This window comes from Kryptolebias marmoratus, linkage group LG5, assembly GCF_001649575.2.
Source record: "Kryptolebias marmoratus isolate JLee-2015 linkage group LG5, ASM164957v2, whole genome shotgun sequence".
NCBI lineage: Eukaryota > Metazoa > Chordata > Actinopteri > Cyprinodontiformes > Rivulidae > Kryptolebias > Kryptolebias marmoratus.
In genome coordinates, this window is record NC_051434.1 from 21,790,211 (window position 1) to 21,804,576 (window position 14,366).

Consider the following 14,366-nt stretch of genomic DNA (forward strand, 5'->3'; position numbering starts at 1 on the left):
TGAGATACAAAATTTTGTGGTAAAAGCATCAAACTGCACAGCCAACCAAGCAGCATCTCTCTGTGTTGGTGCAGTTTTCCCTCGTGTAAATTTGATTTTACACAGCATTTAGAGAAAAACCCACCGACATTTATGTAAACTACCACCAGCACTACAAGCGTGTAAAAAAAAAAAAAAAACGATCAGCATTGCTTGCAACTGGTCAAAATGGTCAAAAAAGTGTGTAAAATTCTTTTGTTGCTGTTTTACATCCAGAATACAACGCACAATATGTCAGTGCAGCAGAGTTCTGCTCCACGCCTCTTTTGGTTCCACAATGTTCACTTCATTTCTGAAAGCTCACGTCGGTGCAAGATGTGGGCAGCTCCATTTGGGATTTGTGAACGGTCAGAGGCAGCATAAAGACGAACTAGTCTGTGCAGCCATTTCGCGGAACTATTTCGTGAAAAGTCTTAATAAAACATGTCAACATATAGTATTCACATCCAGATCTAACTTTAAAATTAATTAGGTGATTTTTAAGTGAAAATAAGAGAATGCAATGAGAGTGGGGTTAGTGCAAAAAGTCACTTACTGATTTAGAGACATCATCCTGAATAAGATTCACCCCCTGATAAAGTGAGAAGTTGTTGATGCAGTTTTATAGAGTGCATTTGTTCTTCATCTGTTAAAACCTGGAGCTCACTGTGAGAAAACATCTTTCTTTTCCTGTCCCTTTTGTATCTGGTGTGTTTGCAGCAGACAGCTATACTTAAGATTAGGTACAACAAGAACAACTGTGATCTCAAAAAGTGCAAATTGTTTACACCTGCTGGACTTGATTATATGCCTTGTTCCAGCACATAATAAGAACTATTTGCTTTGTGAAAATGATGCTGAGATGGAGCAAATAGCAGGGGTCGATGATGCGCAAAAGCTGGGATAAAAACCAGAGGTAGAGTCTATTTAGTAAATCCATAGCTTGAATTTTTTGTCACTTCCTTGCCCTTCAAACTAAATTTTCAAAAGCAACAAGCCTTTAGAGCTTACTAAGACAACTTTCCTGAGATTCTGATGAAAACGTAATGAAATAGCAGGTGATGTTACAGGTTTTAAAGAGGCAAAGCTCTACTCCTCCTTATGCAGGATACTCAAGTCATTTACAGAATGATGATGCTGCAAAACAAAGATGCATTGTGGATGTTAAGTGCCACGTAACATTTATGATATAAACTAGTTTGCTCAGATGACCACAAACAAAAATGAATCATTTGAAATGAAAACATGACAAACTGTTTAGGAACAGCTGCACTGACAGAATGGCCAAACATCTACCAGCAGCACTGTAAGAGCAGGAACCAATTTATTAATATGCAGAAAAGAGACTTAAATGATTATAACATTTAGTAAAAAGAAAAACTGTCATTATGTATTTGGTTTTTTTAACTAACAGTTGTGTCGTTTTAAGCAGATATGTTTGTTATTCAGTTTTGTATATTGCTAAAGCTTAGTTTTTGCTGACACATTAAGTTAACCAAATTTAAGACTCTTATATGTCACATTATGTAAAACCTTAATAAATAAGGATGTACTTTCTTATTATTATTGTCTTTAATGTTTACAAGCTTCAATTAAAGCTTCAAAATTCAGGACTGAGTTTTGCAGAACCACTATTTAGTTTTGTAAAAAAGTCAGAACCCCTAAAACATGTTTAAGGAAATAGATGTAGCTGAAATCAAGAGACTGAAATATTTGCTATTAAACCTGATAACATGTGCAATAAAGTTATGTCTTTTAAAGAAATGATTCTACCATTCTCCATTAGTTTTGAAAATAAAATACATCATCCGCCTGCCATCTAAATACTGAAACTCATAAAAGCAAGAAGAGCAGGTTACAGGCAGATAAATCAGGATGTAAGATGTTCATCTGAGATCAACCAAGAAACAGCAGGACTAAAGCTACCAAAAACTGACGACGGCACAGACAATGGATTCATTTCACCGGGTCATGCTGTGAGATGAAAACTACTGGCAGATCACAAACACATCACCCAACATTTTTTATGAATAATTTAGATTTTTCCGTCTGGTTTTGCAAGCAAAATGCCAGCAGGGAGGTGGGGGAAATGTCGCAAGTGATGCATAAATTATTCAAAACAATAAACTCTACTGTTAAAATGAGATCAATCTCTTTGGCATAAATTCACTGCAAGTAAAAATCCCACTTAGTACTCACAAATTCAACAAGTTCACAAAAACTGTGCATATGTGACAGTTTAATGACCTTTTTACTGACAGTGAGGCACTTTCCCTGTCTTTTTGGGACATGGCTGTAATTCTGTTAAGAACAACAATTAAACAGAAACATACACTCAATGGCAAAAGAAAGTTGAGCACCCAGAATGTCTGATTTGGACAAAATTTGGTCCACATTCAGACCAGTGATGAGTATGTAAATGATCTGATTTACAAGGAGGCGACACATCCAAACCACACCATTCAGGGTTGAAGGGCTATCGAACCAGGAAGAAGTAACAAAAGCTGCATCGAATACATAACTACATACAAATGACAGTCTTCTATGATTTAGAAGGATAGTGTGTCCAGCATGTGCAGAGAAAAAAAACTTTTCACTTCAGCAAAGCCAAAAAAAAATTTAATTTAATTCAGAGTTTGACATATACCTGCACGAATTCTAATCCATGTGAAAAGGGAATTATTCTACAAGATGGACCAAAAAATGACCTTTTCCAACATGACACTGCAGCTGGCAGAGAGAAGTGCTCTGAGGCCAAAAGTTACATATGAAATGGTATTTTAATGTAGCAAATGGCACAACTCAAGAAGATCGCCAATGGGGTCAGTTTCTTTGAAAATAAATTAGTTTGACCAGCAGCAAGGCAGTAACTAGTAAGTACAGAAAATTAAGACTATTGTAGAATTTAAGCATGTGTAAATGAGATTTTGCTCAAGTGACGGGCAACAAACAATTTTATTGCTAATTATAGGAATTATTTGCTTAAAGACAAAATATTGTAACATAAATAACCCTCATCAAAATTAAATTTAAAATAAAGGGATTTGATCTATTATCAGTGAAACATGCATTACGCAAAACATTGGCAGGATTTATCTATTCCACAATCAAAGTTTATCACCCTCAACATCAACTAAATCAAAATTAAAGAAAAGCAGAGAGAGAGAGAGGAAGATATGTGTATATTGATTAATGATTACAAATGAGTCCATGTAAATGTTATGACTTGTTTACATACAGCAAGATCTTTTCCTCTAAGCCGCTTGGTGCTTTTCGAGTTATGAAGAGCTGTAAATTATATTTCCCTGTAGAAGGATTTTTAAAAATGCCAAGGCAGAGCTGCAAAAGTCTGGTATGTTGCTAATCTTGTTTAGTATTCAAACAAGGATTTCACTGGCCTCTGTTATGTGGCCAGGGAACCTTATGACTCACTCGGCTTTAGTATAAAAACGTAAATTAAAAACAATAAACTCCTGGGTGCATGTGATTTCTGTTCAGAGCACAATGCTGAACTCCTACCAAGAAAATGCTGGCTTTAGCTACCTTTGCATATAATTTAACTGCAAGGTACAATGCAACAATCACAGAAAACAGGTGGGATTTTTCACCTTTTTTATCTTTCTGTGTAAAAACCGGGCATGAAGCTGGAAGCACTTCACATGACTGCAGAATGTGAAATGAAACACTAAACTGTTCTGTCTCCAGTGTTTGTTTGGTGTGAGCTGACCTTGATCAGAAAGGAAGTCCAGCATGGTCTGCAACAGGAAGGACAGGTGGCGAACAGACAGGCCTGGGTTGCCCATGCGGCGGGATGCGTACACCAGCTCGTGCAGCAGGCGCATTTGCACAGCAGCCCAGCCTCTGTGGGTGCCTGGCATTGTGGGGGGGACAAAAAAGAAATACACATTCACAAAGGTGGGCAAAACTCAACACTGACATCTACCTGTAAGGTTACACAGTTATCACATCCTATTAGTACACATGCTGCAGAATAATCTATATGAATACGTTTCCTATAATGAGAAGCAAAAAGCTGTAAAACATTGGAAAGCCTATATTTGGGAGACAGTACTTCATTTACACAGTTTTCTTTGTTACTTATATTGTTAAAATACATACCAGAAAAAAACTGAACACACAAAAAAGCCTTTCTCCAACTGTTATCACCCACCGCCAAAAGCAATAGGCAAAATGTTTTGCCTGTGTGTGTGTGTGTGTGTGTGTGTTCATTTGTTTGTCTGTAGCATTAAACCATCTCATAAACCAGTGGACAAAATTTAATGAAACTCTCAGGAAGTAATTATTAGATGTACATGTACAACCAATTAACTTTTAGAGTCAACTCAATTCAAGATGGCTGCCACAGCTAATCCGCATTAGCCAATGCAGAAAAATGACTAACTCAGCCAGTTTTACAGAAATTGAGCTAAAATTCAATGTGGTAGTAGCTGAGAGTTATTCACGACACATCGTTGCATAAAACTTTGCCATTGACTATTCAAGACAACACTGTCTGTTAGAAAAATGTCTCATGAGCTGCTGTACAGATTTTAGCGAAGGTCTCAGAAAGTAAAAACAAGAAAGAAAGAGAAATAGGAGACCCTCATATGTGCCTCAGTATGAGGGTCGAGTTTTGGAACAGGAAAATTAAATAAATGCTTATAGTTTTTTTTTGAACAAACAATAACCCTCTCTGAACCAGAGACAAAATTCAAGCAAGCTTATAAATGGAAGGCTCTAAAGTAGCAAGTCATACAGCAAGGTAGGGTTTATTAACTGTCAGGCTCCTCTCTTATGGAACTAACTTCCAGTTTCTGTCCATGAGGCTGACACCCTGTCTAACTTTAAGAGCAGGCTTAAGACTTTCCTTTTTGATCAATCCTATAGTTAGGGTTGGCCTGGGTTTCCTGAGTTATCCCTTAGTTCTGCTGTTTTAGCTTAGACTGCTGGAGAACAAACTAACCACATTTCCTCCCTCTGCTGTCGTCTTTACTCGCTCTACTCTCTATGTTTGTTTTAGTATTTATTTCTATCATTACCATGTTTTTCTTTTCTCTTCCAACAGAAACTCCACCTGGACCAGTCATTCTGTGTTTGACTGTGTCTTCCCTGTCCTCTCCGTTCACTTGTGTTTGAATGCTGTAAAATCTAATGTAACTGTAAAATAAAAAGCTTAGATTTTAATTAAGACAGCAGGTAAGATTATGGGTAAAACAGCTCCTCAAGAACAGGCTATCCTCAGACAGGCAGACTGTATTTTAACAGATCCCTCTCAGGTTCTGCACTCCGAGTATGTCTTACTAAATTTAGGACATAGGTACAGAGTTTTTCTCTGTAAGAAAAAGACTGATACAAGCATTTATTCCTTCCTTTATGAAATTATTAACAAACACAGAGCATGAGATGAACAGAATATGAAGCTACCAAGATAACTAATTCCTGATCAATTAGTTCAGTTCTTCAATAAGGTATTTAGAGGTTGAAGGAGAATGGGTTGCGGTGGGTTTTTAATGATTTTATTAATTTATTTATGTATTTATTAAACTTGTGATGTTAGGGATGAGTGCAGTGTGTCTGTGCAGTGTAACCCCTCTATCCAAGGCAAATTTCCCCCAAGAGAGACAAATTAGGAGGCTTTGAATCTGCTGGCTTCCTTCGATAGATAACTTATACTAATTGGCTACTATATTATATGTGTATGCTTTTGTACAGCACCCTGAGATGACTTTTGTTGTGACTTGGTGCTAAATAAATAAACTGAATTGAAACTGAATTGAACTTGTGACTTAAATATAAAAAAATTTTTTTAAAGTCAAAGTGTTCTGTCTTATTCATCCTATTGCAAATAAATTGTGTCCTACAGACCATGTATCGAACAAAACCTTTGATAAACTCCCAAACTGAAAAGTAGCTATCTTTTATTAAGAAAATAGTTCAGGTCCACCACCATTTCCAAACCCATCTGTATGCATGCACTGAGAGCAGCTTGCCGCGATGCAGGGAGTCTGTGCGCTCAGAGCACAGGGCTGCATCGTGGCGCATCTAATCAAAAGGAAACTGACAAAGTGATCATTTTTATGATTCCCAATGTGTCTTAGCATTCAAGCTGCAGATGGAAAGCAAACTACTTCTGATAGTTTCTCAGAAACCAGCATTGAACTTGGGTGTAGTTTGTACATCTGCCCCCTCTTCACTCTGGGTTTTACCACCACAGTGTACACACACTGGTTTCCTAAATGAAGAGGGTTGTACAGTAGTTTTGACTGCTTAATTTTAACCTTCTTTACAAAAAGAAAACCTTTGTTGCTGTCAAAGATAAATTAAATTTCAATAGGGTAATACCAATTAAATAAGACCATCCAATGTAAAATAAGTGACTGGATAAATATCCACCCCCTTTTAAGTGACTGTCCTTATTCAACTCAAAGATTATTTAAAAATATGAGTCAGGGGATGGATACTAAAGGATTTCCAAAACCTTAAACATTCCCAGGAGTTCTGTTAAATCCATCATCAGGAGATGGAAGGAATATCGGACGTGTAAATCCACCAAGAGAAGGCCATCCTCAAACTGTCTGAGCTTTATGGAAGAATGGCAAAGAGAAAGACTCTGTTTGTCTAAATTGTTTAGAGACTCCAGTCAAGATTTAATGTCTTTAACAGTAATAGGCAAGCTCATAATGTGTTGTGAATGACTCTCAGCGACTACCACATTAAATTTTAGGTCAATAACTACAAAACTGACTTAGTTATAGCCATTGTATTGTTTTCTAGGGTCAGCTGGCTACAACAGCATTCTTGAATAGAGTGGATTCTAAAAGGTAATCAGTTGTAGGTGTAAATGCAATGATTACTTTCTGCAAGTTTCTTAAAAAATGTCTGATGGGTCATGAGATGCTTTGGTAACAAACCAACACATGTACACAGACACAAAACCATAACCGTCCACCTTCGCCTTTCGGCATTGGGTGATAGTTATTGCTTGTGGCCCAAAAACTTCTCAACTTCTCAGTAAAGTGTATTTATGACCCACTTGCAACTGAAATTGAATAGGCCTGCTTTAAATAATGTTAGGTCTTTAATTGTGAGGGTGCAATCGATACCAGGGACAGTTAGTATGTTCAAACTATTTTGTCTAAATTTGATCAGACATTCATGTTAAATGCATCAAAAATAACACAGCTAACATTCTATAGAGTTTATTCACTGTGCTGAACACCCAATCACAGTGAACCCTCGCACTGTCCAACCAAACACAGTCATGAGAAAAAAAGACCACCATCTGTCAGTTCAAGGGGTTTTAACCATCACTTTCTCACACATTCCAATTTTTAAGTCAATTAGATCATTCTTCCATGTTTGTTTCTCGAACACATCAACGTAGGATTGTAATGCTTTCATTCCAAAGTCTGAATGTTAATTTTAGTGAGCATAACTGTTTTAGTAGTTTGCAGCTAAATCCGATTTTAATGTTATGCTTTAATTATACACCTTAGGTCCATTTGAAGCACTTGGAGTGCTGAGAATGACTGCCATTTTAGTGTTGACTAAGTTCAGTTAGTTGCCAGCCATCTTGAATTGAGTTGACTTGAAATGTTAATCAGTTGTAGATGTACATCCAGTGATTACTCTGAGAGTTTCAATAAAAATCACCCAGTTGTTTATGAGATATTTTGCTGACAGATACGCAGTGTTGACTGTAACGGGTAATGGCAAAGCTTTACAAACGTCACAAAGACGTCACACAATCAGTTACTGCTCAGTATTTGTGTTGGGGATGACTCAGCTACCACTGTACCAAAACTTAGCATGATTTTTGTTAAATTGACTAAGTTATACCCATTGTCATACATGTGTGGCAGATTTTCATCAGTCTGTGTTTGGTTGTGATAAAACCACACCCAGTTGAATTAAACAAAAATGAAAATTCCCTAATGTAAACTGTTATACCTTTATTATATTATGAACAATGTTGGGACACACCACATGATATCTTTGTAAGATGACACTAAATATTACACAAAGCCCTCAGCCCCGACGAGTTGCTCTGCTCCAGTCCACAGCTTCGACTGCTGACTCACTCAGTGGAATAAAAAAAAAAAAAAAAACAGAAGAAAGATGTGAACCAAAAGCCACAGGGACTTTTGATTAAAAAATAAATTAAAAAATTCTTCAACCTAAAAACTACTTCAAATAACATCAAATCATTCCTTTATTATTTCTCTATTATCAGCACTTTTCTTCCATGGCGCTTATTCTTTCTGACTTGTTTTATTATTCGAACAAACTGCACATACAGTTCTTTCACAAGCAATTTTTCATCTGCAATGGGAAACTGCACCTACTAGAAAAGCTAAAAATAGCTGACTTCTGCTTGTCTGCCAAAACAAGAGCTTATCTGGAGGACAGGAAACCAAGGGGCACTTCGGATTCTCTGAGGATGACACTCACATAAAAATGGCTTCATTTGAGGTATTTTCAGGTTTGAACTGGAGGTGTCTGGCAATCCAATTAACATACCACCAAGATAATGACTGTGCTGCCATGGTGAAGCAGCTGCACCGTTGTGTAAACCCAGACTCAAAAGCTACGAATCATCAGGCTGCCTCTGATCTGCTGTACAAAGAAGTGAAATGTTACCATGTTACACCTCCACTATACATTTACCAAAGCAAAACTTCACAACTCTGCTGACAGAGTAACAAGAGTGGGAACAAAGCTTTGTGTAAGCAATGTGACTCATTTAAATTAATGAAAGAAAATGCCAAGCGGTCTATGAACTATTTGCTCCAAATACATCAGGAAACAGAGGAAATATTGGAAAACATAACTGATCCCAAATGTTTTTTGGTTTGTTTGTTTTTTTACTTGCATCTTCAGCTGAACTAACTCAAAAGTAAATAATACAATATATGATTTAAGTTGTAAATCTTTCACCACTCAAAATATAACTTGAAAGTTAAACTTTTCTAAAAACGACTATTTTCAGACATTTAACCCACTACTATTTAGAATATATAAACACAGAATGCAGTGGGATTTCACATCTTTTTCATCCTTTCTTTCCTGAACCCTGAAGAATATATATCTGTAAGTAATAGTTAAAGTTATCATAACATGACTTTAGGGGCAGCATGGAAGAGCAACGATTAGCGTTGTCACTCTCAGCAAAAAAGCTGCAGGTTTGACTCCTGCTTGGTCGGCATGCTCTCCCTGCGCATGCATGGGTTTTCTCCGGGTACTCCGATGTCCTCCTACTGACCAAAAATATGCATGTTGGGTTGACTGGTAACTCTAGAGCATTTTCAATGTTATTTGGTATCTATGCTTATTGTTGGTGAGCAGCCTGTGATTATTAGTGCGTTTTGACATACAGATGCAGATAAACTTGGTGGTACCATTCCAAAATATTAAAAAAGCAACTGATGTGACTTGCCAAAAAGCTCCAGTTTTGTCTCAGTTCCAGAAACTTTGGTTCTTGTCATCATGCATTTTGGCGAATCCCAGTCTGTTTTGTAGTTTCTTTGTTTGTTTTTCTGTCTAGTAGTAGTGCCTTCCTGGGTCTTTTCCCATGAAGCCCATTATGATGCGAAATGTAGCGAATGGTGCAAAAAGAAAGTTATGTACCTTGACCTTTGAGTTCTGCTTGAATGGTTTTGGATGGTTTCCTTGGCTCTTTTTTACCATCTGCACTGTCCATCTGATCAACCTGGGGTTGTATTCCTCTTGCATCCACATCTTAAGAGGCTGGCTACAATCCCATGATGCATCTGCTTTTTAATATTATTGTCAACTGTAGTCAGAAGAACGTAAAGCTGCTTGAAGATAGTCATGTAGCCTTTACCTTCAACATGGATATCTATAATCTTCTTTCTGAGCTACTCAGACAGCTCTTCTTTTCTTTCTCTGCTCCATGATCAGTGAGGTGAACACAACCACACCAAACTACACAGAGGCTGTTTGTTTCCTTTAAACAGGTTGAATGGCTGATGAAAAGCTTGAAGGCACCTGGGGTACTAATTAAGGTCAAACACTTGGTTCGAAACGCGAATATAATGAAAAGATTAGCAGCCTCTTTAAGGGTACCACTAAATCTGTCTGTACTATTTTAGCATATCTTTGTAACATAAACAATGAATCATTTGTTTTCATATTTTTGTTTACTTTATCATATACTAATGGCATGTAGATATAAATTTGACGGTTGCTTTTACAGAATCACTTTTCATGAGAAATAAATCATTGTTTCAATAAGTGTAAGGGTACCAACAAATTCATTTGTATATTGTTGTGCATTCTAAAATGCACAAATTAAATCAGTGTTTATTTATGCTAAAGAAGTCATGGTCATTTTAATTTGTATTTCTGTCTCTCCATTTCAGTTTTACATTGTTTTGGGTAAGTAGCATAAGCTTTCCAGCTGATACCTGGTGGTTTTTCACAAAGCTGATAATCAGAGATAATTGAGATGCATCAATCATTGTTTTATCATCACATTAGAGCCCACTGCATAAAAATGAAATTGAACTGTGAGGTGTCTAAAAATTCCTACTCCTAATAGGGAATGTCTACTCAAAAGAAAACACAAAAAAGCTTCAAATTTATAAGTTGTTCAGTCAACTGTACAAAACAGTAGAAAACAATGTTTTCAAACAGAGGAATTAAGTCAATTCTTTTATACTGAAATATTTACAACTGCAGTTCAGTCATAATGAACTGCGAATTGTGACTGGCTGAGCTTCAAGTTGTTCCTCTCAAGGTTAATAAGACGTGCAAATAAACCACATTGAAGCTTCCTAATACAGCTAGAAAAAATACATTATACATTCATCTTTTTGGTAAAAATCTTGTGGAGGTGACAATTGGAAATCAACATTTCTACAATAAAACAGGACTGATTTTTTTAGAACTTAATTGGGTTAAACAGTTCATCCTTTTATTCTTTGAGGGAACTTATTTTACTGTCTTGTTAAAGAAAAGAAAATCAGAATATCAACAGCGACAAATGAACAGAAAATATTTTTGTCCATGAGTGTGTCTTTCTCTATTAATATTTCACTGATATATATATATATATATATTGCTATAAAATTTTATAAACAAAATTCTGCAGGAAAGCTGTGTGCATTTTCTTAAAATCAAAGTGAAGTTTTTCAGCAGTCTGGTCATTTTATGCAAAAGATAAGTTTTGTCTCTCAACAATAACAAAATATGGGTTACATGCAAATAATTATGTCCAACAATACCACAGGCACTAGTCTGCAGTAAAGCAAACTGTCATACTGCAATGAAGAATCTGCCTATTTTAAGAGTACACCTCAGTTAGACAGGTTAGAAATATGTTAGATATTAAATCAGTAACAGGAAAATAAACAGAGAAACCAAGCTCATTGTCATATTTTTACTCTGATCAACACAAAGTTCAATCTGAAAGATTATTTACATTTGTCATAATGAAGAGAAGACTAGAAAAAGTTGATTAATACCTGCTATGTTACAGCAGGTAAGACACTATCACAAGAGGATTCAACTGAAGTGCCTTTTACAATCAAAATATCATGAAAAGCTTTAAACTCCAGTTTTTATCCTCTTATTTTACAACTGGAGTCAATTGAATGTTTACAAAAAAAACAAGGCCAAAGATTAAAAGCATATCAGAAGTAGAAATCCTCTCAAACTGTTTTTTTTCTCAAAAGAAAATACGAACGTCTCTGAGCAGTTCTATTCAACCTGAGCTCTGTCTTTTATTACCAATGCTTTCCATGCTGTGACTGCAATGAGCAGGGCTCAAGAGTCTGTAGAGCCTAGAGGCTTATCACAAAGGCCTACAAAAGACCAGGTCAGGTCTCATCTGCACTTTCTTTTTGAACTAAGTGGTGGACTGAATACTGAACGCTCTGGAGAGAAAGTCCTGAAAGCACCTGTGTCATACCAAAACCTTCTTATGTAGAACTGTTGAAATAAAGTCTTCATAGGAAAAAAAAGAAAGTCCACCCTCTTTCAGTTTTGGGGATTTTAAATATCAAGATAAAAAAACTACAAAAAAAAACAATCTGCTCGCTATCATGTTCTAAAATTATTCAGATCTACCAAAAACACACAACAATTTCCAACATGTCATTGTTTATTAAACAAAATTCAACCTAAAATGTTAATGCTGTGAGTGAAAAACTGTGTCCACCCCCGATCCAGTAGCTTGTAGAACCTTTTTTAGCACCAATAACTCTTAGTAGTGGTTTTCTGTCTCTCACATGGTTGTGGAGGAATTTTGGCCAATGTTTCCAACATTGCTTCAGTTTGTTAATATTTGTGTACATTTGTTCCTGCTCAGCTCTCTGAAGATCCCAGCACAACTTTTCAGTCAGGTTGAGGCCTGGACTCTGGAATATTACATCACCTTGATTCTTTTCTTTTTGAGCCATTCTGTTGTAGATTAGCTGCTGTGTTTGGGATCGTTGTTCTGTTGCATCATGACCCAGTTTGACCCAATCCTCAGCTGTAGGAGGAGTTTAGTTTATCTTAGCTCATACTTTAGATATTGTTAGATTGTTAGATTCCTAATTGTTGTTTAGTTCAGCTTTAACTTTATCATGATTTTATTTTCATTATTTTAGCTACTATTTTGACTATCTTAACTCATGTTTAGATATGTTTAGTTTCATGATTTCACTTAGGTTCATGATTGATGTTTTTATTTCTGTATTTTTATATCTGATTATGATTTCATTTAGATTATTTTAGCTACTATTTTGACTGTCTCAGCTTATGCTTTGATATGTCTGGTTTCGTGATTTTATTTAGATTATCCTATATTTAATTTAGATTATACATGATTCATTTAGATTATACATGATTGATGTGTTTTTCTTTCTTTGTGTTTCATTATGTACCTGCTGTATTGGATTCTGGTTTTGTTTCTGTTGTAAAGCGCTTTGGATCGCCTTGTTGCTGAAAAGTGCAATATAAATAAATCTCACTTCACTTCACTTTTCATTTTGGCTTTGTTTATGTTTAATAAATAATGATATGGTGGAATATGCTGTGTTTTTGTACACTTGAGGTTGGATTTGAATAATTTAGAACATTATATAGACCAGATGATTTTTATTAAGTTCTAACATGTAAAACCCTAGAACTGAAAGAAGGTGGACTTTCTTTTTCCCCATGACTGTATTTATTTTCTTTTATCTGGATTTTCACATAGCCTACAGGTGTATAAATTTACCTTTGCTGAAATCCTTGGGATCCAGTGACAGGCTGTATCCGGGTATGGTCTCCAGCAGCAGCTTGTAGCAGGCCCTCCAGCCTGGCTCGGGGATAGTGGGGGCCACACACTGCATGGCTGCCACTCGCTTGAAGAAAGCTGACTTGCGATGGAAGCCAATAAGTTCGTAGAGCTCAGACAGGATGCTGTAACGCTGTATCTTCTCCTCCTCTGACAGCTGCAGTTACAGACATATTATTAATGTTCTCCTCTATAAAAATGTGTTTCACATGCTGTTACCTTGTTATGTTGTGATTTCCACTGTGAAGAATGATCCCTGTGTGTAGATTTATTTTTTAAAAAATGTTTTTACATTTGTCAAAACAAAGTGTTCTGTAAAATGAATATATTCATTCCATCTTCCAGTCCAAAAGCTAAAAGGAGCAAAATGGTAGTCAGATTTCAAAGAGAACAATGTTTTTGATGGAAATGGAGAGATCTCAGTCTTTTTCTGGGGTGATTTTTTATCTTAAAGAAAATTAAAAATTATGAAAAGTATAAAAGTTACGAAACCAAAAGTTATAGCACACTGCTCCAGTCCAAACTAAAACATTTTGCTAATTGAGTGATTAAAATAACACAAAGTATGCTGAAGTAGTTAGGCTGCAAAGAACGCATGAAAGAAACTGTAAACAAACAAAAAAAAAAAACAATGGTGTGAATGCTGACTCTATAAAGCTTTTCTTTTATAAAGCCTTAATATAACTAGTAACTTACTTTTGTAATAACCTAAGCAATAATATAACCTTACGCTTATTCTGAAGAGCATTTACAAGCTTAATTTTGAAATTACAGGTTAAAACCGCTTGCTGTTTAGCTTTGGGGAGTGACGTTAATTTTTTTTATTCAATTCCACCTATCCTTCAAGTTTAGCAAGACAAAAAATCCTCAAATTCTACAGGATCATTGGAGGCAGCCATGATGAAATAATTTCCATCCATCCATCCATCCATTCTCTTCCACTTATCCGGGGTCAGGTCGCGGGGGTAGCAGCCTAAGCAGGGAGACCCAGACTTCCCTCTCCCCAGCCACTTGGGCCAGCTCCTCTGGGGGAATCCCAAGGCGTTCCCAGGCCAGCCGAGAA

General features: G+C 36.3%; 1 protein-coding gene across 2 annotated transcripts in view; it reads right to left on the reverse strand.

The window, feature by feature from the left end:
• trappc9 (trafficking protein particle complex 9) overlaps positions 1-14,366 on the reverse strand; it is a 336,991-nt gene that overhangs the window by 290,290 nt on the left and 32,335 nt on the right. For both annotated transcript variants that reach the window (XM_017431170.2, XM_017431169.2), the window contains 2 exons: positions 13,244-13,460; positions 3,746-3,889 (listed from right to left, as the gene is read on the reverse strand). In XM_017431170.2, coding sequence (XP_017286659.1) covers positions 3,746-3,889; positions 13,244-13,460 — 361 coding nt within the window. The remainder of the gene's footprint in view (positions 1-3,745; positions 3,890-13,243; positions 13,461-14,366) is intronic.